General features: G+C 43.3%; 1 protein-coding gene across 2 annotated transcripts in view; it reads left to right on the top strand.

The window, feature by feature from the left end:
* Positions 1 to 25,417, top strand: part of AOAH (acyloxyacyl hydrolase) — a 225,359-nt gene that overhangs the window by 193,880 nt on the left and 6,062 nt on the right. The window contains exons 16-21 of one of the 2 annotated variants that reach the window (XM_079151171.1): positions 3,147 to 3,319; positions 9,992 to 10,050; positions 10,184 to 10,243; positions 11,508 to 11,604; positions 14,965 to 15,022; positions 19,911 to 19,987. In XM_079151171.1, the coding sequence (XP_079007297.1) occupies positions 3,147 to 3,319; positions 9,992 to 10,050; positions 10,184 to 10,243; positions 11,508 to 11,604; positions 14,965 to 15,022; positions 19,911 to 19,959 (496 nt within the window). In that variant the 3' untranslated portion in view covers positions 19,960 to 19,987. The remainder of the gene's footprint in view (positions 1 to 3,146; positions 3,320 to 9,991; positions 10,051 to 10,183; positions 10,244 to 11,507; positions 11,605 to 14,964; positions 15,023 to 19,910; positions 19,988 to 25,417) is intronic. The other variant, XM_079151170.1, reaches the window with a different exon arrangement.

Raw genomic sequence — 25,417 nt, 5'->3', positions numbered from 1 at the left:
ATAGATATGATAAATGGTACATTTTTTTCTTTTTAAAAAATTTGTTCTAATTAGTTATACATGACAGTAGAATGCATTTTGACACATCATACATAGATGGGGTATAACTTCTCATTCTTCTGGTTGTACATGATGTAGAGTTACACTAGGCATATAATCATATATGCACATAGTATAATAATGTTCGATTCATTATATTCTCCTTCCTACTCCCACACCCTCTCCCCTCCTTTTATTCACCTCTTTCTAATCCAAAGTACCTCTATTCTTCCCTAGCCACCAGTCCCCTTATTGTGAATTAGCATCCATATATTAAAGAAAACATTCAGCCTCTGGTTCTTTGGGGTTGACATTTCACTTAGCATGGTATTCTCCAGTTTTATCCATTTACTGGCAGATGCCATAATTTTATTCTTCTTTAAGGCTGAGTAATATTCCATTGTATATATGTACCACAACTTATCCATTCATCTGTTGAAGGACACCTAAGTTAATTCCATAGTTTAGCTATTGTGAATTGAGCTGTTATAAACATTGATGTGGCTGCATGAGGTATGCCCATTTTAAGTCCTTTGAGTATAGACTGAGGAGTGGGATAGCTGGGTCAAATGGTGGTTCCATTCCAGGTTAAGGAATCTTCATACAGCTTTCCAGAGTGGTTGCACCAATCTGCAGTCCCATCGGCCATGTATGAGTATATAAATGGTACATTTTGCATTCAATGGAGAAAGCCAGGAAACCCACACAGGTTGTCTGTGCTCCCCCATCTCCAATCATTATTTTTCTGACTGCCAATGCATCAGGTTACGCCCACTACATGGGTGACAGGTACTGCATTGAGAGGAAACAACCAAGGAACTGATAGGCCACAGGCCCCAGGGAACCCGGGCTACTGGGTAAACCATGCTGTCCCTTCAAATGGTAGGAAGAACAGCAGGAAAGGGAATGGACAGGACTCCTGCTGCTCAGAGGAGCGCTCTCAGAGTCAGAGGCATGGCTGAGGAAGGGAATGATTAAGGAATTTCCCAACCAGCCAGTCTTCTCCAGGCCACGCCTGCTTTTAAAGAATTTTTTAATTTATCTCCATGCAGCAGGCAGTGTAAGCCAAGCAGACCCCGCCCATTCTCAGTCTATGTCATGATGCCTCCTTGAGGGGGTTGGGGGCCTGGTGACAGGAGCCTGGTGATGTAATTGCAACTGGCTGGTATGAAGGAAATCGCCCAATTGCCATCATCTCAGTTGGATGATGCAAAAGCATACGTGCCAACTGTGTGTTAGGTCTGCCCACTTGATCGTGATGGGCTGTGGGGCAAGGGCTCTGTGCTGAGAGGCTGGATTTCTACAGAAGCTGACTGCCTTCTTCCTCAAGAGGGGGCAACCTCTCTCTGGCATCAGCCAGGTGAAATCTGGCTGGCATACATACAGCATAATGAAATGATTGTGGCCAGCCTTGCACCCAAGTAAACAGGCTTATTTTGCATGACCAGGCACAATTCATTAGGACAAAGACAGGCTTCTGAGCCACCCCGAGGGGTGAGGCTCTTTAGCTGTTCCCAGTCTGGCCATGTGTTCCTGACATGTGCCAGAGTATGTAACAGTGTGCATCAACTTCGGTGTCACTTCGTCCCCGAGTGTAATCATCGCGTTCCTGGACTGGTGTTCACAGGTCTCCTCTCTAGCTATGCACTCCCAATCTCTCACCCGTCTTTGAGTGTCTGGGTTGAGCTCATCAGTGTGTGGGGAGGAGTGCCCACGCACTGGGGTGGGCAGGGAAATCCAGCTGGCCCTGACATGGCACTGCACATACCTGGGTTGAAAAGCGTTAAGCATCTTCAGCTAAGCCTGTTAAACCTTCAGCAGACAAGAGAAACCTATGAGATTTTTCCTAACCACTCGCACTCTTTGGTCCCCAAAATACTAGTAATGACTCTCCTCCACCCAAAATCACCAGGAGAAAAAACGAGTAGGCAGATCAAATGGCACTGAATATTTTTATTTTTTATTTTTTTGGTACCAGGGATTGAACCAAGGGGCACTTAACCACTGAGCCATATCACCAGCCCTTTTTTATATTTTATTTAGAAACAGGGTCTTGGTGAGTTGCTTATGGCCCTGCTAAGTTGCTGAGGCTGGCTTTGAATTAGAGATTCTCTTGCCTCAGCCTCCCACGCTGCTGGGATTACAGGCATGTGCCACCACACCTAGGCAACACTGTGTTTCTTTCAGAGACAGAAACCAGAAATACTTTCATGCATATGGCCTGGGTGACCTTAATTAAGAATTGGTTGATGTTTGCCATGCATGGTAAAGGATTTAACTGACACCCAGTAAATTACACAAGTCTAGAGGACGGAACAAAGATATATGAGAAATGCTCCATTAGCAACACCAGGGTTTCCATTTTGATCTCTCTTAGCAATTAGCCATTTTGATTATGCTTGCTTAATTTGGGGGAGTACCCTTTCATAAGTGGTACAAATAAGCTCAGATTCTTTGTGTATCATCGTTTGTGCCTCGACTCAAAAAAAAATAATCATTAAATAGGGAGATTGGGAGACTTTGCTCCATCTTAATTCATCCTACCTTTATGTGGTTGGTGAGTTCAATATAATGGCTTTGTGCCAAAGTGTTTTTGTGTCAGCAGAACAAAAAGAGAGAGAGAAAGCGGAAAGGCAAAAGTTAACAGGCAGTGTGTGTGACCACACCAATGACACAAGACAGGATAGGTGAGTCTATGCTACAGGAACAAACATCCCCTAAAATCTTAGTAACATAAAACAACATTTACATTTACTTTACTCTTGCACTATATGTCCATCAGGTATCACTGTGTAACTCTGCTTCAGGACTCATATTGGTAAAGCAGATATCTAGAACATTGCCCACAACTATGGTAAAGAAAAGACCATTCTAGAGGCTCTCACACCACCAAACTACTCACAACTCATTGGCCAAAACCAATCACATGATATACACACCCACAAGGGAGTCAGGAAGTACAATTTGAACATGTGCCAAAAAGATGGAAAGCCAGGATTATTTTGAAAAATGGAACCAATAATAATCACATTGTGTGTGGGGGTGTTATCTTGTATTTGTATGCATTGCTTCTTAGGTAATATATTTTCTGTTTCTTCCACCAACAGAAAGACTGACCCAGTTCCAGAAATGACCACTCCTGAGAAGTTGTACTCCAACGTCATGCAGACTCTGAAATATCTAAATTCCCACCTGCCCAATGGCAGCCATGTTATTTTATATGGCTTGCCAGATGGCACATTTCTCTGGGATAATTTGCACAACAGATATCATCCTCTCGGTATTGGTTTGCAAATACTTTTTACTCTTTAACAGTGTATATATGGTTCGATGTGCATATGATTAAAACATTGCAGGATTGTGCCTAAAATGCTAGTGCAGAACATGAGTTAGAACTGATGATGGAGAAGAGCCCTCCTGTGCAGTATCTGGCAGTCATTATCCAAAGGTGGGCAGAGTCAGATTCAAAGCCAGAAAGGGCAGAAGTGGTTCACGAAGAATTAGGAGGAATTGAAAGGTAACAGTTTAAATCAGGAAACTCCTTTGAGAGAGGCAAAAATGTAGGATGAACTGAAGAAGTCCAAACAGGAAACAGAAAGCCCTGAGTCAGAGAGGGAGTTTTCCAAATTTCAGTATAGGTGTCTTCAGGTGACCAGTTTTCTAGAACTCTATAGAATACAGGCCTTTGGGCTGCTAACTCCCTATGTCTATATCTCTCATAGGCTCAGAAAAACTTTAAAGTCCCTAGAAACTTCTAATGGCAGCCTTCCCATTTGAGATACTGTACAAACAATATAAAAGTGGTAATCATTCCCATTAAGAAAGGCCGACATGCTGATCCTTAAAACAAACCCATGAGGTAGATGTTTTCATTAACTAATTCCATTTTATAGATGAAACAGGTATGACTCAGAGAGGTTAGGTAGCTCACCAAATGTTGCATAGTGCAATGTATACTAAGCTGGGTGTAGCAAGACTCTGTTTTCTATATTTCAAGGGAGAATGTCTTTTCAAAAGCTATTTATTAAGTGCCCCTTATGTGTCAGGGCACACGTCTAGGTACTGGGTAACCAGCAATGAACACAATAGTTCTAAATTCTTGCCTACGGAAAGCTTATATTCCAGAAGGGAAAAGACTCCAAAAGCATGTTAAAGAGTGATAAACATCACAGGAGGAAAATTAAAGAGGGAAGAGGGCTGGCAGTGGTGGCCTCAGCGCTCTCTGAAGAGCATCTACAAGGAGAGGCCTGGGTTTCCGGTCCTCAGCCCCACACTGATAGCAACCCAGGTCTAGCAATAGTGAAGAAAGGGCTGCCCTTCCCCCATATTACCATTCCTGCCCCAAGACCAACCCAAGCTAAGCACTTTCTTATGAGTCAGGGGAGCAATTGAAAGGGAAAAACCCACAACACATTCCTTAGTGGCTTCCTGAGGGAGCAAAGTACAGAGCCAGATTTCACACTTGAAGCCATCAAGAGCTTGCCCTGGTGTATATGATTTGGGGTCATTTCCATCTTCCCTGTCCTTCTGCAGCCCCTGTTTAAGCCAACCTCTCCACCTCCTCCCTCAGAAAATTCCACCCTTGCCCACATGAGAAAAGAGCAGGTATCCTTTACCCAGCTCTCAAAGAGCTCTAAACTCTCCACGGGGGAGGAAATGTTAACTCTCTACATTCCAACTCCCCATCACTGAGGATGAAGTCACTCTCCTCTTGACAGCCTCAAGCGGATCACACATGCTATTATCCAAGCAGAATACCCTTCCACTCCAGCTACGGAAAGCATAGTGTTCCTGTTCACACAGTTTTGCCCTCATCCCTTAGCAACAACAGTGTGAACACACCTGGGGGAACTTTGCTCCACTCCAGGCTGCCTTGAAGGCTTAAAGGACAATCACACAGGCTAAAAATGTCTCTGAGCCAACAGCTATGAAAATCAGTCTCTCCAGCAGAGTCCTTTAATGCTAAGAAATGCTTGGAGAGGGGAAGTTAGGGACAGGGGAAGTGTGCTCCCAATTTACCTCATCACACCAGGATGGACTTGACTTTGGGTTTTCTGATTTCAAATTGCATTCTCTTTCCATAAACTTCTCATCAAATTACCTCCATAAACTCTTTTGGATGCACCTTATGATTCACTCAATTTAACAACAGTAGATAATGATGACTCCCTGCAATTTGGAAAGGAGTGGTGGAAGAAAAAAGGATGAATGGGAGACTAATCATTCGCCTTTGTGGATTATGTCAGCTAGAGGTTCTCAACCAGGGACTGTCCGCCCATCCCCACCTGTTGTCACGATGGGGGGTTGAGGAAAGAGTGCTATAGCATCTAAGACATAGACTTCAGGGATGCTACTGAACATCCTGAAATATGCAAGACAGCCCCCACAACCAAGAATTTCAGGAGCACCTAGAGTGAGAAATTTTAGCCTCTCTCTGGCCACTAATCATGCAGTGGCATTTCATAACACAAAAGAAGAATAAGGAAAAGGTGGAACAAGTGTTTTCCATAAAAACCCTAGTTTTGAAAAAAAAATCCAATTAGGGAAAAAGCTAAAACCATCTAAAATTTGTTTAATATGTTTAAGTAATTATTCATATCCCAAATTATCCCTGCTGCCTGGTTGCCATGGGAAATAAGTTATAAATTTCCTGAAGAAGCAACAGGGTCCTTCCTAGAAAGACTGGGGAGGTAGGTGGGATTCTTGCAGCCTGCAGCCTCCCCAGTCCTCCTTCGACAGGGCTCACAACTCACATAAGATGAGAGGCTTGAAGGAAGGACTGTGGTCCAGCTGTCTCCCTACTCCCTCTCCAACTCAACCTCTGCATATCCATTCCCACTGGATACAAGCCAGCCACGAAGCAGGGTTAAAGCTGAACCAGCCTCCAGGTTTGGTCACTTTCCAGGTTAAAGCAGATCTCATCCTACTCAACAGCCAATCACTGAAGTCCAAATCCTGGGACACTGCACCAAGACTTGTGCACAGCAAAAAACAGTGGTTGGGAAAGGAATTCTATTCATTTCTATATCTGAGTCTAGAAGCATGGTGATGGGTCTGTAGACTTGGCCTTAACCACCTCTTAAGGATTAGGGGAGTTCAGACAGCAGAGCAGTAGGGAGAGAAACCCTGGTCAATGATACATTCTCTGCTTCCTCCTTTCCCACTGGATAGGTCAGACAGAACACAGTCTGAGCATTGTGCAAAGGTTAAATGCCACAGCATCAAGTAGCAGGGGATGGAGGCTGGGAACAACAGCCAGGGAGGAAGGAATGATGGATCCCTCCTAGCAACTCTCCTTTTCAACCATGTTCAGGAGTCACTGCCAGTCAATGACTAGCAGCCAAGAGCTGGGACAAACCCACGATCTCCACCAGTAATTGAAATTCCTGGTGAGAGTTCATTGTCTTTGTGAGGAGTTGCCAGCTAGCAGGTCGCATATTAGGATTCTGCTTGCATAGAGCTTTTGAGAAAAGTCAAGCTTGACCGGTCTTAAATCTTCTCAGCCATGGTATAGGAGGAAGGTAATCATTCCAGAAATATGTCTGAAATACATATTTCTAAATGACCAAAAGATGACATAAGATGGAGTCCTTGTCCTCAAATGAGTGAGAAAAGACAACCCCACCAGGGAGAAAGCATATAGATCCTGACAGCAACAAGGACCAGTGCCAAGGACAGCATTGCAAGTCATGAGCATTCTGGGAGTTGTCCAAAAGGTCAGAGTGGCTAAGAAGTCAGGGTGCTGCTTACCAAGAAATCACATGCAAGCCTTCCCCGAAGGGTCACTGCCACAAACCAGGAAGTCCATCTTGCCCCATTACTCTTCAACTTGATACCGATGTCTCTTAAAATACCTTGTAGTTTATATTACATTGCCAGCTTCTTCCCAGTCTGAATGAATGTAGTTTAAATACATTTAGATGGTATTTCATGGAGGTATGACTGATCTTCATTGGTACTAAGCTTTTATAGTACCTAAGATTTCAAATATGTTCCTGGCATTAAACGAATATCAAAGATTCTATCCTCAAGAACTTAAAAATTACTGAGACACGAACTGCTCCTTCTAGCCAGCTGGAGTAGAACACATCTTTTAATCTTCAGAGAGAGCATATGGCAGCCATTGGGCCAGCTCACTGCTCTCTCTCTCATACACACACACACACACACACACACACACACACACACACACACACACACACACACTGTGGTTCTTCAACCCCTGATAATCCCTGGACTCTGTGTGAAGTCCCTCTCCCCTGTTCCTGGGCATTTTTTTTTTTTTAATGGACACAATTTTCTTTATTTTCTTTATTTATTTTTATGTAGTGCTGAGGATCAAACCCAATGCCTCCATGTGCTAGGCAAGTGCTCTACCACTCAGCACAACCCCAGCCCGCTCCTGGGCTTTCTTGATCAGCTTTCTTAACTGGCTTGATTATCTAACCAGGGGATCACAGACAGAACCTCTTTATAGGTACAACATATAGGTAGGATCCATCTTTATACCAAGGCTCCTCAACATGCAAAAATTGCGTTAAAGCAATAGGGTTAAAGGTAGTGCCCCCAAAAGAAAGAGTGAATGACAAACTGGCAATGCCAGTAAAGGGAGAAATCATAAGTGTCATCTTTCCTCTTCCCTTCCTTGAAGTCATTAGCCCATCACAAGCACTCACAACCAACCTTCCATGTGGCCAACCCAGAGTCACCCTCCCAGAGACGTGGGAAAGCGACTCATTGACATTTCCATTAACTTCTATCACTCCTAATACACCAGCAGGCCAAGCTACTCACACTAAGGATTGTCCATTCATCAACCAGGTTCATTTGGAGCCAGTGCCAAAATAATGGGGAGAGAGAAGGGAATGGGAGAGGGACTTCACTAGGTCCTGATGGAGGATCCGTGCCATGGTCTCATCCCAAGGTACCCGGGACCTTGGGATACAGGGGTAGAACAGCAGGACAGGTGAGTAAAGCAGGGTGGAGCCAGGCTGTGATTGGGCTTTACCCCCAAAGAACATTCACTGGTTAGATCTCCAGTGTCCACAGAACAGGACAAACTCCAGTCCCTTTGGATGTCAAAGCAATCCAGGCTTAAAGGAGTGGGTGGGGAGGGTCCAGGAGCATTACTCGTGGACCCTCCTTTCAGTGTGAAGAGACCTCAGCCACTGAGCAGAGTAAAGAGATGTAGGCCATCCCTTAAAGCCAGGGAACACATCAGGACCCAGCAAGGTGTCAGAGCCTCAGCAAAGCTACTGAGGAAACCCAGTCCCAGAATGACGGGGCGGGGGAGTAGAAGCTGCAGGCCTCCCTCACTCTCTGCAGCTGTTCTGCACTGGGCTGAGACAGGCTGGGACACAGAGGAAGGGGCAAATTGCAAAAAGCCCAAAGAGAGGGGGAGAAGGAGAGAGAAAAGAAGCCTCAGTGGGTGGAAGTAAAGACTTGGGGAAAGATGGGAACTCAGGAGCTCCATGTTGAGCCAATGCAATGAAGCCAGTGGCTTGGGATTCATCTAAAATGTGAGGAGGCAGAAGCCTGAGCTGAAGAGAGAGCTAGCGGGTCACTGTGACTTTAATGGCAGTAATAAGTCTATGGCTTTCTGGTTCTAAGATTCACTCACCCACACAGAGACAGAATATATTTTTCCTCTATGACAAGCAAATTGAATTTATCTTTCGGTCTAACTGATCCGAGGTATAAGTGAAAAATAAGGCTGTGTTCCATCACCTTCAATCTTTCTCTTCACTCAGAGATAGGTCCTATTATCTTCTTTGATTTTTTCAAAAGTGTGAGAAGTGTTAATGGATACAGCATCAGTCATTCACCCCAGAGAACTGGGGAGGGGGGAAGTAGATTTTATGTCTCTGCCACAGCATGAAAGTTGATTGCCTGTGGGGGTGGATAAACTGGGAGGAGGGAGAGAGGGGGGTGTTGGAAGAGAAATAATCCCCTCAGATTCTGGGTCTATGGCGGATGTTCAGAAGGGTTCTGAATGGGCCCAAATGACACTTTTCCCTTCATTCTTTTTTTTTTTAATTTTGATTCATTGTACACAAATGGGGTACAACTATGGTTTCTCTGGTTGTACGCAAATTAGAAACCTGCACCCAAAGATAAGCCTAGGGCATATGTACTAATTAGAACTCAAATAAGATACTCAGTGGGAAAACCTCAGCCCAGTGCCATGAAGGGAGACAATATATGCTGGGCTCCCCCATGCCCCCCAAGTGTATCAGGCCTTCGATTCATCCGCAGGACACTCCATGGTCAGAGCTTCAGACACTCAGAATGTTCTGTCAGGTCTTCAGCATGGGACACTTGAGTCAGACCTGAGTAGTTCATAAACTTGGAAAGGAGGATTCAGTCAGCTACCACCTGGAATGCTCCCTGTGCCCCACAGGAACTTAGCCTTTCATACCACTGCGGGAGAAAGCCTCTGCATTGCAGAGTGCTTTGCTGAAGGTATTCTGGGTCATACAGATTCCTTTTCTCTGAAGTCTAGATGAGGCCAGCCCTCCAGCCCTCCGAGCTCTCCATTGGGAGTAAACTCCCTAGAGTCCCTTCCCCAACCTGGAATCCCTAGGTCCCTTCCCCAACCTGGAATCCCTAGGGACTCAGAAAGAAGTATATCACAGGCTTTTTCTTTTGTGTGTGTGTGTGTGGGTGGGTGGGTGTGTACCAGGAATTGAACTCAGAGGCACTTTACCACTGAGTCACATCCCCAGCCCTTTTTTATATTTTTTTTAGAGACAGGGTCTCACTGAGTTGCTTAGGGCCTCACCAAGGTGCTCAGGCTGGCTTTCAACTTTATGGGCAATGATAAATGACAAGTCAGGGAAAGTCCCCTTGGTAGCACCAGCCTCTACACAGGACATTGAGTCACCTATGAATGTCTCTAAGTGTTGCCATGTGTGAGTACACACACAACATATCCAACCTCTCTGTTTTCCAGGCCAGCTTAATAAAGATGTGACTTATGCACAACTGTACTCCTTCCTGAACTGCCTCCAGGTGAGCTCACAGACACTTGCTGCAAGGCCACATCTCTCACACACACACACACACACACACACACACACACACACACACACCTGTTACCCACTGCTGCTCCCTTTTAATCAAAGTGGTATTTTCCTGCTCTCAGGTCAGCCCCTGCAGTGGCTGGATGACTTCCAACAAGACGCTCCGGACTCTCACTTCAGAGGTAAGACTGGCACAGTCTTTTGATACCATCTTGGATCGTTCTTTTCCTGTATATGCTACAGTTTTCACTGGGGATGGAATTCTGGAAGCATGAAGGATCATCAAGCTGATGAATAATGAAATCAAACTGCCAGGGTGCGGGAGGTACCAAGAGAACTTGAGGTGGCCTCTCTCTGCCTCTGTCTGGGTCTGGATCTCTCACTGTGTCTTAAGGTCATTTTCACTCCCATATGCACACGTGCATGTGCACACGCGCACGCACGCACACAGACACACACATAGCCAGCTCTACATACAGTCATAGAAGTGGAAAGCCGAGCAAGGTTAGCCCCATCTATCACTGGAGTTCTCTTGAGGTCAATGAGGACCTCCTGATGTCTGTGAGGGAACCCATTGCTCAAGTAAAATGATTTGAACTACTTTCATGGATAGTGAACTATCTCTTTAAAACAGATTTATTGAATCTTATTTTTAAAAGAAAAATATTTCAATTTGTACACGAATAACATAAAAATACACAAACAACAACCACAAAAATCACCCAAAATTTTGCCATTCAAAGTTACTATGTGTATATGTCTTTCATTATCACTTCCATAAATAAGCTTTGGGGTTTTACCTACATAGTATGAGCATACACGTTCTTTTCTGATTCCAATGTTCATGTATTGTTTCTCCACATCATAATAATATAACCACTTTAAAATATACAGCATATCAATATACCATGATTTATTGTGTCCCTTGGTGTTTGACATATGGGTTGTTTCCAGTTCTTTGCTATGATAAATAGCATTGCAATGAATAATTATACATATAAAGATGTATGTTTTATGGACATCTCTACTTCCTTAAGATAAATTCCTATAAAATTTGTTGGATCAAAGGGCATGTCCATGTTTAAGGATGTGACCCATATATCAAATTGCTTCTAGAAAGGTGAAACTAATCAGCATTCTCATTTACTACCCCAACATTCACGTTCTCAAGGTTTTCATCCCATTGCCAGTCCCATGGGGGAAAAGTTATCATATTGCTTTAATTTGCACTGATTTGATTCCTAATGAATGCTAACATTTTTCATATGCTCATTGGTCATTTGCACATGAATAGAATTTAATGTGCAGAGCTATTCTTTGCTGATGGCTTGGAGAAAGGAAGGTGGAGTGGGGAGGGGAAGATCGATTTCTTTTTTCTGCCTGAATTGTCTCATGAAAGTCAAAGTCTCCATGTCATGGAATTCTCCCTATTTCCCTCCTATTCAGAGAGCGGAACAACTCTCCAATACACTGAAAAAAATTGCAACCAGTGAGAAATTTACGAACTTCAATCTTTTCCACATGGATTTTGCCTTCCAAGAAAGTAAGTTGCTTGGTTTAGGTATTGACAGAGTACAGACATAGCAGCTACAGTGGAGAGCCTGCCGGAGTGCTGAGTTAATAAAGCAGCAAGCAGCAGGTTGGGCAGAGTTACTGCTGCCCATTCTGACACTAATAGCTCTCCACATTGAAAAAAGATAATGTGTGAGACTCTTTCTGGGTAGGCTAGGGCTCACCATCATGCCCTCATCATCTTTTTTTTTCTTTTTTATTCTTCTTTCCACATTTTTTATTGGTGCATTATAGTTGTGCATAATGGTGGGATGTGTTATTACATATACATATATGCACACAATATAACAGTATAATCTGGCCAATAGCGTTCCCCAACCCTTCCCTCACTTGTCCCTTTTCTTTACTGATCCTCCTTTGATTTTTATGAGATTCCCACCCTACACTTTTCTTTTCCTTTTTCCTCCCTAGCTTCCATAAGTAAGAGAAAACAGACAATCCTTGACCTTCTGAGTTTGGTTTATTTCACCTAACATAATGGTCTCAAATTCTATCCATTTTCCTTCAAATGACATAATTTCACTTTTCTTTATGGCAGATTAAAACTCCATTGTGTATATATGCCACATTTTCTTTTTTCCATTAATCCATTGATGGACTCTTAGGCTGGTTCCATAGTTTGGCTATTGTGAATTGTGCTGCTATAAACATGGGTATGCATGTATCACTATAGTATGCTGACTTTAATTCTTTAAGATAAATGCTAAGCAGTGGTATAGCTGGGTCAAATGGTGGTTCCATTCCTAGTCTTTTGAGGAACCTCCATACTGATTTCGGTAGTGGTTGTACTAATTCACAGTCCCACCAACAGTGTAAAAGAATTCCTTTTCCTCCACATCCTCTGCAGTATTGATTTCTGTTTGTATTCTTGATGACTGACATTCTGACTCTTGCCATCACATCAGAATCCTGAAAGCAATAGAAACAGTGACCTTTGGAGAGAGCTTTGAACTGGGAACCTTGGAGCTAATGGAATCATCTAACCTGTTCTTACCAATTCAGCTATGCCCTGCTTACCTGCAGGCTAAAGATGGGTGTAACAGAAATGAGGGGTAAGGCCATACCTCTCACAGTGAGGCAAGTGAGGCACCAGGTTACCTAGGGACTCAGTGGCAGTGTAGATTCCCAGGTCCCAGACAGGATGAACCTCATCCTCAACCTAACAGAATCTATAAGGGAAGAACCAAAGAGTTTGTGTGTGGGGAAATAAACAACCTACATCCCAACTTTATGGAAAGAATATCAACTTCCTTTTCTTGTGTTCTGTCCAAACACTAAAGTCACTAATGAGAGGCTCCACAAAAACAGGCATGATTACTAGAGCTACTGATTTATCCTTTACATCTTGACTCTAAAAAAAGTATTATTTATTGATTATAATCCTTCCAGATTCATTTTCATTGCTAAGCAATTTTTATACAAGAGAAAGCCCCCTGTTGATTGACTGCCAGCTGAGATGATGCTAATGAAAAAGCTTTACCGTGTATGCAAAGGATGGAAGATTTCTTATCCAGAGTTTATCATCTCTATCCCCCACCACCAGCCACCCCTCCCCCGGCCCAAGCATCTGGGATAGAGCAGATGGCCATCATGAATTATCAAATATTACATTAGCTGACACATTGTGCATTGCAGACTCTAGTACTTCAACTCTGAACATCTTTTCAACAAGACTGATCTCCCTTAACTAGATTTCCTGCCTGCATAACACACATTTCTCTCATGGGGAGAGACATTTTGATAAATAACCTCTCATTAAAATGCAGAGTTAAAGACTCGTTAATGAATTCCTGGTGTAAACAAATGCACCACCAAGTGATCTTTGATCATCACCAACCTTGAATATAAATAAAGTTATTAAAAATATAATAATATCTAACATTCACATGGGACTTTTATATTTTCCAGGGTGATCCCTAGCCCTGTCATTTATTATCTCTGGGACCATAGTCAATTCTCTGAACATCTCTAACAAGAGTCCCTTTCTAGACCTGGAAGGGGGATGCCATATCTACCTAACAATCTTTGTGATGGCTATGTAAAATGTTTCATGCTCATAATGCTATGCTTGCTACATAGCCTGTTCCCAGGAGAGAGTACCATGGTCTTATGCCCTTGCCACTCCATGTGTGGTTCGGGATGAGCAAAATGAACACCACCTAGGAGCTAGTTGCAAATGCAAAATCCCAATCTTCAGGTCATCTATATGCAGGTCTCTAACACCCCAAGATTAAGAGCTTTGTCATTCAATCATCGGATTTTTTTTTTACAATGTCCTCTCTGTGCCAAGAGCTTTGTAGATGCTTGGAATATCATTGTCAACCAAACAGAATTATCTCCATGAGAATATAGAGAGAAGAGCTTTATCCTTGACCTAGCATTCCAGTGGTGAACTAGAAAGCTTGGAAGCAAAACCTCAGCAGCTCTTTCCTGTCTTCCTGGCAACAATAAATGCAGAACAAAAATAGAGTATCTCAGATAAACTGAGCTGAATATTCTACATCACCATGATAGCAACTTCCCAGGTATTTCTCCTAGCTTAGCAATTCCCATCAACAGTACAGGGAATTTCTTGTTTTGCAATCTCTTGCCATTTGTTAAAAATAACTGTGAAGATTCCATTTTGGTGCAGGGCCTTCTTCATCTTCTCTATGCGAAGTAAGTGGGCACCCCATTAGGGAAGACTCATGGACAGAGTGAAAAACAGTGGAAACAGTGGTGCTCTGAACCTGCGTATGTGAACATCTGATACAGCAACCCACACTGAGTGGATGGGTGCTACCATGTCGACTTCTGGAAAAGCTAGAATTTTGATCTAGTTTTCAGGAACTGTGACAATGACTTGACTTACGCCCAAGAACATTTGGAGATTGAAATGTTAGCGTTTTCCAGAGTAAGTGGAGGGATCATCCACTCAGATTCATTTCTGTGGGTAACTTACGAGACCTGGACAGCACATCAGCCTGGAAATCCACTTCATGTGGGTGTAGTATGCTATTATAGAAAGAGTCCAAAATTTACATCTGTGTAGAGTCCAAGATTTACATCAGTTCAGACAGAGTAGCTCCATACACTCAAGCAAACTAAACAACTAATAAAATTTTGTTTCTTTTTAAGTTAAGTAAGTTAGCAATAACTAAACCATAGGCTTTATGTAAGGATGAAGTGAGGCAAAGCTTGTAGAGTCATAAGGCTCAATAGCAAAAAAATAAAATAAAATAAGGCTCAATAGCTGTTAACCAGCATCTCCCACTGTCTCCGTCATCAGCTTTTATAAAGCAGCTCCTACATTCTCTCAGGTAATACGTGTTTATTCTCTTTCACTGTCCAGCTGAATGCCTATCACCATTCATGCCTGAGGATTTGTTGAATTACTTTGCGGAAGATAGGTAGAAATGCAGCTTCTCATCAGTGCTTTCTGTATCAGAAATAAAAACCTAACAGTCACTTATTAAATATGCAGTCTTAACAGTCCCATGAAACCCTCTTCTCATTTCAGTACTATATTTGAGCTGACTATTACATCACAAATATCCTCATTTCTCCTGCCTCCAAAATTCACAATCTTACATCTTGGTGACAGAGCAAATTGCCCTTGAGGACCCCTGTCACTTGAGGGTAGGCATAAGACCTATTTGTTCTCCACTCTGACAGCCTCAGTCCAGCACTGAAAGATGACTGCTCATCTCCAAAAACTTTTTTTTATGCTTTGCTGACTCATTTTCCAACTTGTTGTGAACTAAGCAGAGGAAGCAATTTTTTTCCCTTCAGGAAATGCCAACTTGAGCAGGTGATGTCCTTTTTCTTTGTAACACACCTCTCCAGCAAAGGAAAGAAAATGCCAGCTGGCTGATAAGGCCATTTTTACACCAACAGTTTAAATATACCTCCAGCTGCCCTCAGCTTCCAAGACAACTCAATCCCAGTAAATCTTGTCTTTGGTTCCCCACTCCCCTGGATATTTCTGTAAAACCTGCCAGTGACTCCATGATGCTAACCAGTTCTTTAAAATGCCTGCTAGTGTTGCTATTCATCAGAGCCCCCAAGAGTCTTGTGAGCCTTCCTCCACCATCTCTATTACATCTTTGAAAAGCTAGTCATTAGTAGACTTCCTCTGACTTCACAGATAAAGACATATCATGTACCAAATCCCAGCAGATGGTCCATGATCTTTCAAGTTTAATTCATGTCTTTTGAAGAACAATTAGAAATTCATTTACCTATTTTGAATGATGGTTCTGGATAGGAAGGAAACTGACCAACTTACTGTTATCCTTGATTAAATGCACCTCCTACTCTGAAATCAATCAAAAAAGAAATTTAGTCTACTGACTGCTATTGCATTTCTCCTGAGGAAGTAGAATTTCTTCCCAAGATTTTTTTTTTAAAGTATCAGTCTGTCTAGGAATAGTCAAAGTACAACTAAAACCTTATACTCTTGAATTTGAGTGTCTAAGGTTACCTCTAAATTTTACAATCCTGATGTCTACTACTATGTGGTGACCCATACTCCCACATAGACACAGAGAAAATGATATTTTCTACTCTGAATGGACTGATTATAGCCTTGGTAACCTCATGGCATTTTCTTTTAATACCTGTTGTATTATTTTATACGGCAAGTCAGATTTTCTGAAGGCTAGACTCCCTCATAGTGGCTACTGATACAGAGGAGAGAGACTTAGAGACAGAACAAGATTATTGGTAGTGAAGAATGGGCTATAATTGATATCCAAGTTTGGTGATACTAAAAATCAGCCCTCTCCCACTGACCCCACATAGGGTATGCATCTGCTCCCTGGCAAAACTTGTCAAGTAAATATTTTTCCCTTTTCTTTATGCTTTTATTCCTGAGTTTTTCTGTCACAATCTCCACAATTATGGAATTGCTCAAACCTGCAAAGGAAGCAGAAGGGAATGACCATCTCTTCTCATTTTGAAAATCATCGCTGATGGTTGAATTATGCTGTTCCTTAGAGATATCTATCAATACCTCTCCCTTCTCTAAGGACCATAGTTTTTAGTTTGGTAGTTAGTAAAACACATAAAATTCACCTCAAAATGGAAATAGCTTAGAATAAACTAATCACACTGCCAAAACTGAATCACACTGGAGGAAACTCATGTATAAGCAAATCTGACCTTTTTTCATACTAGGCTCCTAGTAAGCCTCTCTCTCATGGAACACAACCTGGGCTTAAGCTGTGTTTCCTTAACAGGCTCAAATCTGCTTTCCACTGTGCAGTTTCTAAGCCTCCTGATCACTGTAATTCTTTTCTGGATTTTGACAGGTTGTGATTGAACTTGTCACTCAACCTTCTCTGTAAACACAGAAAGTCAAAAAGTCTTGTGTGAGATTTCCTATCCCACTGGATCATAGGATGCTAGGGTGAACCTGGTCAGCCCATGACTTGCTGTAGATCTACTTAATACAAGAGACCTCTGCCTAGGGTCTTCTTCATCCAATTCTTTGCAACTTTTTGGCTGGCTCTATCTGAGGTCTTAGTTGGGCTCAGTTCCCACTGGCCTGGTCTTGTTAACACAGCTTGGGAATTTTTAACATCTGTCTTAGTCAGGCCACTATAATAAAGGACCATAAACTAGATAGCTTATACAACAGAGCTCTATTTCTCACACTTCTGGAAGTGGGAATTACAAGATCAAGGTGCCACATGGTTGGGCTCTGGTGACAGCACTCCTGTAGGTTGCAGGCCACCAAATTTTCCTTGTTATCCTCACATGACAGAAAGGGTGCGATAGCTCTCTGGGGTCCCCATCCATGATGGCTCCACCCTCATGGCCTAATTACATCCCAAAGGCCACCTCCTAATCATCATGTGGACAGCGAAGATTTCAACATAGGGATTTGGGAGGGACACAGTTGGGATTTTGTTTATTTTTATTCTTCTGTTAACATCTGTACAGCATAATTTAAAAAACCAAACTAGAAATAAAAAAGGATAAAGGAAGGGGGATTTAAAAAATCTCATTGACAACTTGGTTGAAGTAGAAAGCCATGCAAGCAAATGGAGGCAAGGTTGCCTCTGATGTCTCTGAGGAGTTGGTTGGGAGGCCGACATCTGACCCAGGCAGGGCCTGTTCTCGTCCTTGTTGATTTTCGTGGGACTGCAAGGAGAGAGGAGACAGATACCACGAGAGCAGAAAGGGCATGAAGGGAGCTCCACAGAAGTGACTTTGGCTCCGTATTTGCAAAAATCCTTCTAAATACCTGACTCTCCTTTAAGGGCAACGTGTTGGACATTTGGAGTGCAGGTGGCTGTGATACAGAGCCAACATAAAGTTAGAAAATAGAAAAGCAGGAACCAGACGTGGCGGCACTCTCTTGTAATCCCAGAGACTCAGGAGGCTGAGGCAAGAGGATCAGAAGTTTGAAGCCAGTCTCAGCAACTTAGCAAGGCCCTAAGCAACTCAGTGAGACCCTGTCTCAAAAAAACAAAATGAACTAGGATGTGGCTCAGTGGTAAAGTGTCCCTGGTTTCAATCCACAGTGCCGAATAAAGAAAAAAAAAAAAAAAAAAAAAAGACTTTAGCAAAGGAGGACCCAGTAGAGGAGGAGGAAACTGGTCTAGGCAACGGGGAGAACAAAGAGTTTGAAATGAGCATAAGTTAATGTCAGGGCATATGAGTCAGTCAGAGCCAGTGATGGGCTAGAACACGGTCACAGAGCAGACAGAGCCAGCATTGTGCCAGGGATGACAATCTGGGACTGACACAGGAGTTTTGAAATGCAAGATACAGAGGAAAGGGCAGAGCAGACAGAAATGAACCTGAAGCAGAAAGTCTGATTTCAAGGCGAAGCCCCTAAAACAGCAGAACAGGCCAGGCAAACTGGGGACTGAGGCAAATAAGTTTCCCTGAGACTCTACCTTTTACAGGACACTGTGGCCAGGACAGGAAAGAAACTGTCGAGGGCTGCAAGCTGGCTTAGTGGAACAAGTGTCAACACAGCTCTGAACTTTATATCAGAGGAGCTGATGCATACCATTCCTTGAGAGAGAGGGACCATGAAGCAAATGCTCCCTTGAGGCTCCATGTGGGGGACATGACACAGTGACACAGTGGACAACTCAGTCTGCGTTTTGTTAAGAAATGCAAGGTCCACTTACCGAGAGCTGCTTCTTGTATCAGCCTCCAGGAAAACCCAGAAGCATATCATGCAAGAGCTGTTCAGTGGTGGCCATTTCACCAGGAAATACTACCAGGGACTGATGATCCAGTGTGTAGGACTCCAAACCAGTGGCATGAATGTCTCCCTAAACTCTGAGAAGGGCAACATTATCTGCAGTCTCTCGGGGAACAGAGATTGGATAATAAGTGAGGACGATGAATTGTGATATCTGGAGTAACTGTAGAAGCAGCAGTGTACTGATTCAGCCCTGGGAAAGTCCAGCTTCCCTCGTCCAGTCAAAGCCCCCAATAGAATCTCCATCCTTCCCTGGAGTAATAGAGGGAGAAAAAGAGGGGCAGACCTCTGTCCTGTGTTTTCTGGGGGATGACGAGAAAAGAACCAGAGGAATCTTAGCTGCCTTCATTGGACACCAGGAAACAAGGGCAGTGACATGCAGGAAGCACAAGTCTCTTTGGAGGCTCTCCAGGGATCTGGAATTTCCTTCAGGAGTTCTTACTGGCTTTGTGACGGTACAACACAGAGTTAACTACGCTGTTGTCTTGGAGCCACCGACATTCTTGGTCTCTCACCCTTGTTGAAGGACAGTTTTATTGCTTTTCATCACTTTGGGGCTCATAATATTTTCGCTGTAGCCATACTCTCTCTAAAAGTGATGTTGAGATAATTTTATGTAATTGTATTTCTGACACGCTGTAGGATTGTTCAAGGTGATGGCTTGACGCATGGAGGCAGCATCTGCGAATGGCAGCCTGTGAAAAGAGATGTTCACAAAATGCTAAATTTCCCTCCCTGCACTGCTGTGCTCCTGTCCACTGAAAAATGAGATAGACTTAAATTGCTGAATATTTTAGAGCTCCCTTTTCCCCCTGCACACCAGCTACACAAACCACATTCCTCCAGCAAGCTCACACATTGTCTTTTGGAGTTAGAAAAAGAAAATCACACCATAGGAAGATCCTTTATGCATTTATGTTCAGAAAGCTCCCAGCCCAAGACAATGGCTGAGAGGCTGCCATGGCCTGGAAGGGAAGGGGCATCCTTGATGACATCTCATGTGGTCTCTGCCCTTGGCATTGACCATTGCTTGTGGAAGTGTATCTGTGACCCTCTGGTTATGTGTTCTACAGTCATAGAGGAGTGGCAGAAGAGAGGCGGACAGCCCTGGCAGCTCATTGAACCTGTGGATGGATTTCACCCCAATGAGGTAAGTGTTACCACAAGCCAGGTGCAAACTTCACAGATCAGCAAAGCCTTTATTCAGCGGTGGAGTCACACATTTGGTGGACACACTTTCCTGACGGAAAATAAGCCACTGGCCAAAGGAGGAATCCGTGCTTATATAGGTTCCACTGAGAGGTGACTTAATTATTGACAGAGTGTGTCAGTTTGGGCACTCAGGAAATAGGTTTGTGAGAATTTGGAAATTTGTTTTTATTGGACAATATTTTTACTTGAGGAAGAATGGGTCTGGGGTCAGTGTTCAGTGCTTATCTCTTTCCCTTCAGAGTCCCATTATATCGTCACTGGGAAAGGATTTATTTGGGGAAGAATCAATGCTATGGCTTCCTCCCAGAGCCTGACATTCTAGGCTTGGTGGATGTCTCCTTCCCAGGGATTGTCCTGTCACTGGGAAAGGGTGCATTGGGAAAGGATCAGCGTTGTCAATGTGCTGCCATCTTCCTAGCTCCCTCTTCCCAGGCCACACTCTTTCAGGGTTGTCACTTTCCATACCTTACAGTAAAGCACAGATCTGACATCTATCTGCTTGGTTATTTCTTTTATAAACTTATTCATGCATATGTTCATTGTTCTTTTGTTTTGTTCCGGAAAGGATTTGATGTAATGTACACACATGTATAAGAAAATGCAATCAAAATGAAGTGAAAATTAGGAGCAAAGGAAAATAAGGTAGAAATCATACCCAGGTTCCTGACTTGATTTCTACAGTTCATAGAATCTGTGCAGGACAGGCCTAAGAAACTGCCAGATGAGGCCTACCTACAACATCCACTCAGGGCTGTGAAGCAACCAGGGCAAGAGGCTTCCATAAGATAGTCATGACCTCCATCAGGTAAAACAGAAACCAACCACTTAGAAAAAAATCCACCAGCATAATGATTCTTGAAAGCAAGAGCTGTTTGAAATTTCTTCCATGGATCCTTCTAGAAAGGATACCGTAGGAGATGGGGAAATGTCCTTATCAGTATCCTGCAGTCAGAGCTATTTCTCATTTTGCATTCCGAAGTGCAGCTCTATAAAGCAGCTCCAGTCTGGCCATTTCACAAAGCAAGGGAGCTGGAGGGCAGGACCCTTTCCTCCTGTCCCCACCCAGCTTATTATCCTGGCTTCCATCAGAGGAGCTCCACTTTCATCTGTCAGGTATACTGGACTTGGTCCTGACATTTCTTTATTTTTAAAAAAGAAGAGGAAAACGTGTGGGAGTACTTGGCCACTGGCAAAATTTTGGGAAAGTTGTCCTCCACAGGGGAAATAGGCTGTCCAGGGCAGGCAATCCTTCGTCTTTCTGACCCAAGCTTTGGGAAATTTGGTGTGGCAATAATAAGGCTACAAACCTGAGAGCACTCCTGGAGGTGCCCCCCTGGTGGCCTCAGTTTCCGTGGTCAGCTGGGCCACAGAGAGGGTCAGTCATCCCCTCGAGATCCTGGATGGAACCGCAGCTCATCTTTCTCCAGCTCTACGCTTCACAAGTGCCAGCGGGCACAGATAAGAATTCTCTCAAAAAAGCAGGGTGCTTCCTAATGGAAGAATAAACAGTGAAACTCCACAAAGGAAATGAAGGGTAAATTTTAAAGTGGATATGAATTGCCTACCTCACTGTTTAAAATAATCAAAATTTTTTTTAAAAATCTAAGAACTTCAGAATATCTAACTTCCCTGTGCATCAAATGGATGAGTTGATTGGAGAATGATTAGCTGGAAGTTGGTTACATATTAGGGTCTGACTGCCAAAAACCGTCGTCTTTGGTTTTAGAACAGTGAATGTAAAGCCCTTCTTTCTGCCAATAATGAAGAAAAAGGTAGTGGTTCTTTTGAGACCAGGTCTTGCTTTGTTGTCCAGGCTCTGGAATTCCTGCCTCTGCTGGAATAGCTGGGACCACAGGCACATCACCACTACACCTGGCTGAGATAGCAGTTCTCATCATTCTCTGCACACAATAGAATTTGGATTCTGTAGAGAGTGCGCATAGGAAAAGATAGGTAAGGTGTAAATTAGGAACAAACTCGAAAAAAAAAACTGTCAAAGACAGCTTTGCTTTGTCCCTCAGGACATATCCGTCTACTCTATCAAATAATCAATCTGTCCCTGACTCTTAAAATAATATTGGGTCAAACTGTGGGTCTAGCTTGTGCTCAAACAACTTTGCTATACCTGGCTGCCAAAAAAAGTCAGAGGCTGAAGCTGCTTACGTGTGATTCCTGCAAGATTTGTTCACACGCTGGTAACCAGTGGTAAAGTGGGCAGCGGATGTATAGCCACATTAAAGTGAGCAACCATGGATGGCCAGGCCCAAACTTGAAAGTTTATCATGCCCTATGGCGAACTGAAAAGTCCACATTTGGCAACTTTCCATCCAAAAATACTTATTGTGTGCCTCCCCAGTCGTCAAGCAGCGTGAGAATTCACAAGCAAACAAAAAGCCCCTGCTATTTAAGATTAGAGCATAAAGTAGGTGAACAATGAGGAAACAAATACAATGTCGTAAATGCCTCCAACCATGCGAGCACAGAATGCCCCGGTAGCAGCATGGGAACAGGAAAAGGTGTCAGAAAAGGTTGTCCAGGGCAGGTGACGTCAGAACTAAGATCTTGAACCAGAAGAGTGAAGGGAAGAGGTGGGCACGGACTGCAAAAGTGTTTTGAGCAGAGGAAACTGTGTGGCCACAGACCTGAATATGAAAGAAATCCCAGCACCGCGGAGGGATCCAAAGTGCTTTGGCACTATCTGGATATGGAGCAGGGTTGAGAGCAAAGAAATCAGGAGCCAGACCCTGTAAAGTCTGCATGGGGCTTGGCCTTTCTGCAGGGAATGGGGAGCCACTGCAGGTTTTAAGCAAGAAATAGACTCATAGTCTTAAAAGATACTCATAGTAGCAGAGTGAGGAATACTTTGGTGGGATCAGATAGGGGACTGGGAAAAATGGAAGGAAATTTTGTCTACGCAAAAAACAATATTACAAAGACCCAAGACCCAGATTGCATTGTCCATGAAAGCTATAGGATTCTACCAGTTTAAACATCTACTTTTTCCAGTCTCTGTAAAGTTAAGCATCTGAAGAGTCACTTAAAAGATCTCCAGGCCTAAAATCAGACAACAGGAAACAGAAAGTGTTAAAAGAGTCACAGACCGAAATCAAATACTGTTACCCTGGCTCCTCGGGGACCACCTGTCAACATCCCTGACACCTCCTGCCTTGGAAGCTTCGCCCGAACCACGCTCCCTGCGAAATAACCTCCTCTCCTCTCATGATGCCGACAGCAACTCAAACCGTCCTCTTCAAACTCTTACTGCAAGCAAGGAAGTTTCCATGAATCAATTCCCTCCTCCCAGTTCAGCCCTGAACCCTGTATGCTGCTGGAGACAGACATTGTACATATAATCAATGGATTTGTTTCAAAGAGGTTAATAGCCTCCAGATTTCTGTTTGTTTCAACTTGTAAGCCCCTGGGAAACAAGAGCCATGGGAAGACTTATGGAGCTCCTAAAACAAAAATAGATAAAAACAAAGACGAAGAAGAAAGAGCATTGGCAATGATACAGGACAGAAGGGAGAACAGTCTGACCCAGGAGACCTTCAAATGTGCTTCACAAACAGTCACTGCAGGCTGGTCCTGTCCTCAGAGCAGTGACCATGTCTATTTAATTTCCTTTATGTACCAACTTGGCAACTATCGTTTTGGTAATGACCCACCAAGTCAGCACAAGGGGACAGAGCTGATAGGGAATTGATATTTTTCCTTAAATGTTAATGTTTAAATACTCTTACACTGCTGTCATGTTTGCAGTTTGCAGTTTGCAGATTTAAAATCAATTGAGACCAAACAACCAAGTCCAGTGGACTGTTCTCCTGTGCAGATGAGGAGGGCAGAGGAAGAGCACTCTGCCTTCCTGTGGTTAGGGCTTCCCGCAGGTGTTTAAAAGCAGTCTTCTCAAGATAGCCCTGGAGCATGCTTCCTGTGGGAGAAATACATTCAGAACGGATTTTATACCTTTGGTCTGGTAGAAGCCCAGAGTTAAATTTAGCAAGAGTTCAACTTAAAAGGTATCAAAAGCCATGCTAAGTTTTTGGTGAAATCTGTATAATCTTGTCCTAAATTGCATTTTCTCTTTTAAAAGATTACAGAAAGCTCGTTCTTATTTAGGATTTGTTTTTATGATTCTTCCACTAAGGAGTTCTATTTTAGTAGCAAAAAAAAAAAAAAAAAAAGTAGTTAGCTTATGAGGTGGGAGTGGGGAGGACCCCCAGATCAGATCCAGCCATGAGGGCTGCTGGAATGCTCCCATATCCTGGTGTGTCTCATGAACCCATGGGGTGTTCCTGACATCAGTGTATTTTCTTAGAGGACTGGAAACCCTCCCCAAAAAAGCACTCATCATAAATAAAAACATAGTTGATCCAAGAAATATGCCTTAATTTGAAATTTTTCATTAGAAGACAGGAAAAATTCTGAAAGCATATGGCGGCTATTGACCAGGGCCCAGCCAAGAAACTTTGCTGCATCATGATTGTCCATTCTTCTCCCCATTCTGGGGAGATCAGCCCCATTCTGGGGCTGTGAATAAAAACTGAAAGAGGCATTCCACAAAAATCTTAAATAAGACAACATGGTCTTAAGTTGTCTTGCTTTATAGCTTCTTCTACAAGATTTTTAAAGAGTAGCCAAGAGTTTCCAGTGGACCAGTGACCACCACGTGGTTTTGGCTTCAGATTAGTGGCAGACAGGTGTGGAGGTGATGCCCCACAGAGGTACCACGGCTGTCAGACATAGTTTCCCTGGAGGATGGGGCCACACCAGGTAAAAATGGGAGTGGTGTCAGGATACAAGGAACATTGCCCATGAGGCAGCCACCTGGCCCCTGTGGCAGAGGTTCTGCAAGAGCACAGAGCCAACTGAGTTCATGAAATAGTGTCCTTATTACCCAGGGACTTCGTTCTAACCCCAGCAGAGGTGCCTAAGGAAGCTTGAGCTTCTGCAAAATCTTCCATCATTCCTACTTTTCTCAGTCTTCACAGCCAAAATGGGTCCATCAACTGAGCTAACATACTAAATCAAATAAAAGCCACCAATGTTAGCTTCACAGAACTTAACAGAAATACATTATGAGTCATAAGAAGTAGTGCTCAAACAGTACTGTGCCTGGGGTGGGGGTGAGGTTGAGGAGCTGTAAAAATGTATGTTCCCTGCCTCCCTCTTCAGATCTACCCAATGGGCTGTGGGAGAGTCTGGGGAACATGCTCAGTGATGTAAAGGTTTACCCTTAATATCAAATGTGTGAAGCATTGGAAAATAGTGATATCATGTAGGTGTTGCATTGGGAAATATAATGCTAACACTGCTGTAATCCCAGTAAAAAGAAAAAGCGGCCATTGAAAAATTTGTTCTGTAAGAGGGA

Source organism: Sciurus vulgaris (assembly GCF_902686455.1).
Source record: "Sciurus vulgaris genome assembly, chromosome: 8".
NCBI classification, from domain to species: Eukaryota; Metazoa; Chordata; class Mammalia; order Rodentia; family Sciuridae; genus Sciurus; species Sciurus vulgaris.
The sequence above is the reverse complement of the archived record's forward strand: the minus strand, read 5'-3'. Positions and strand labels throughout refer to the sequence as shown.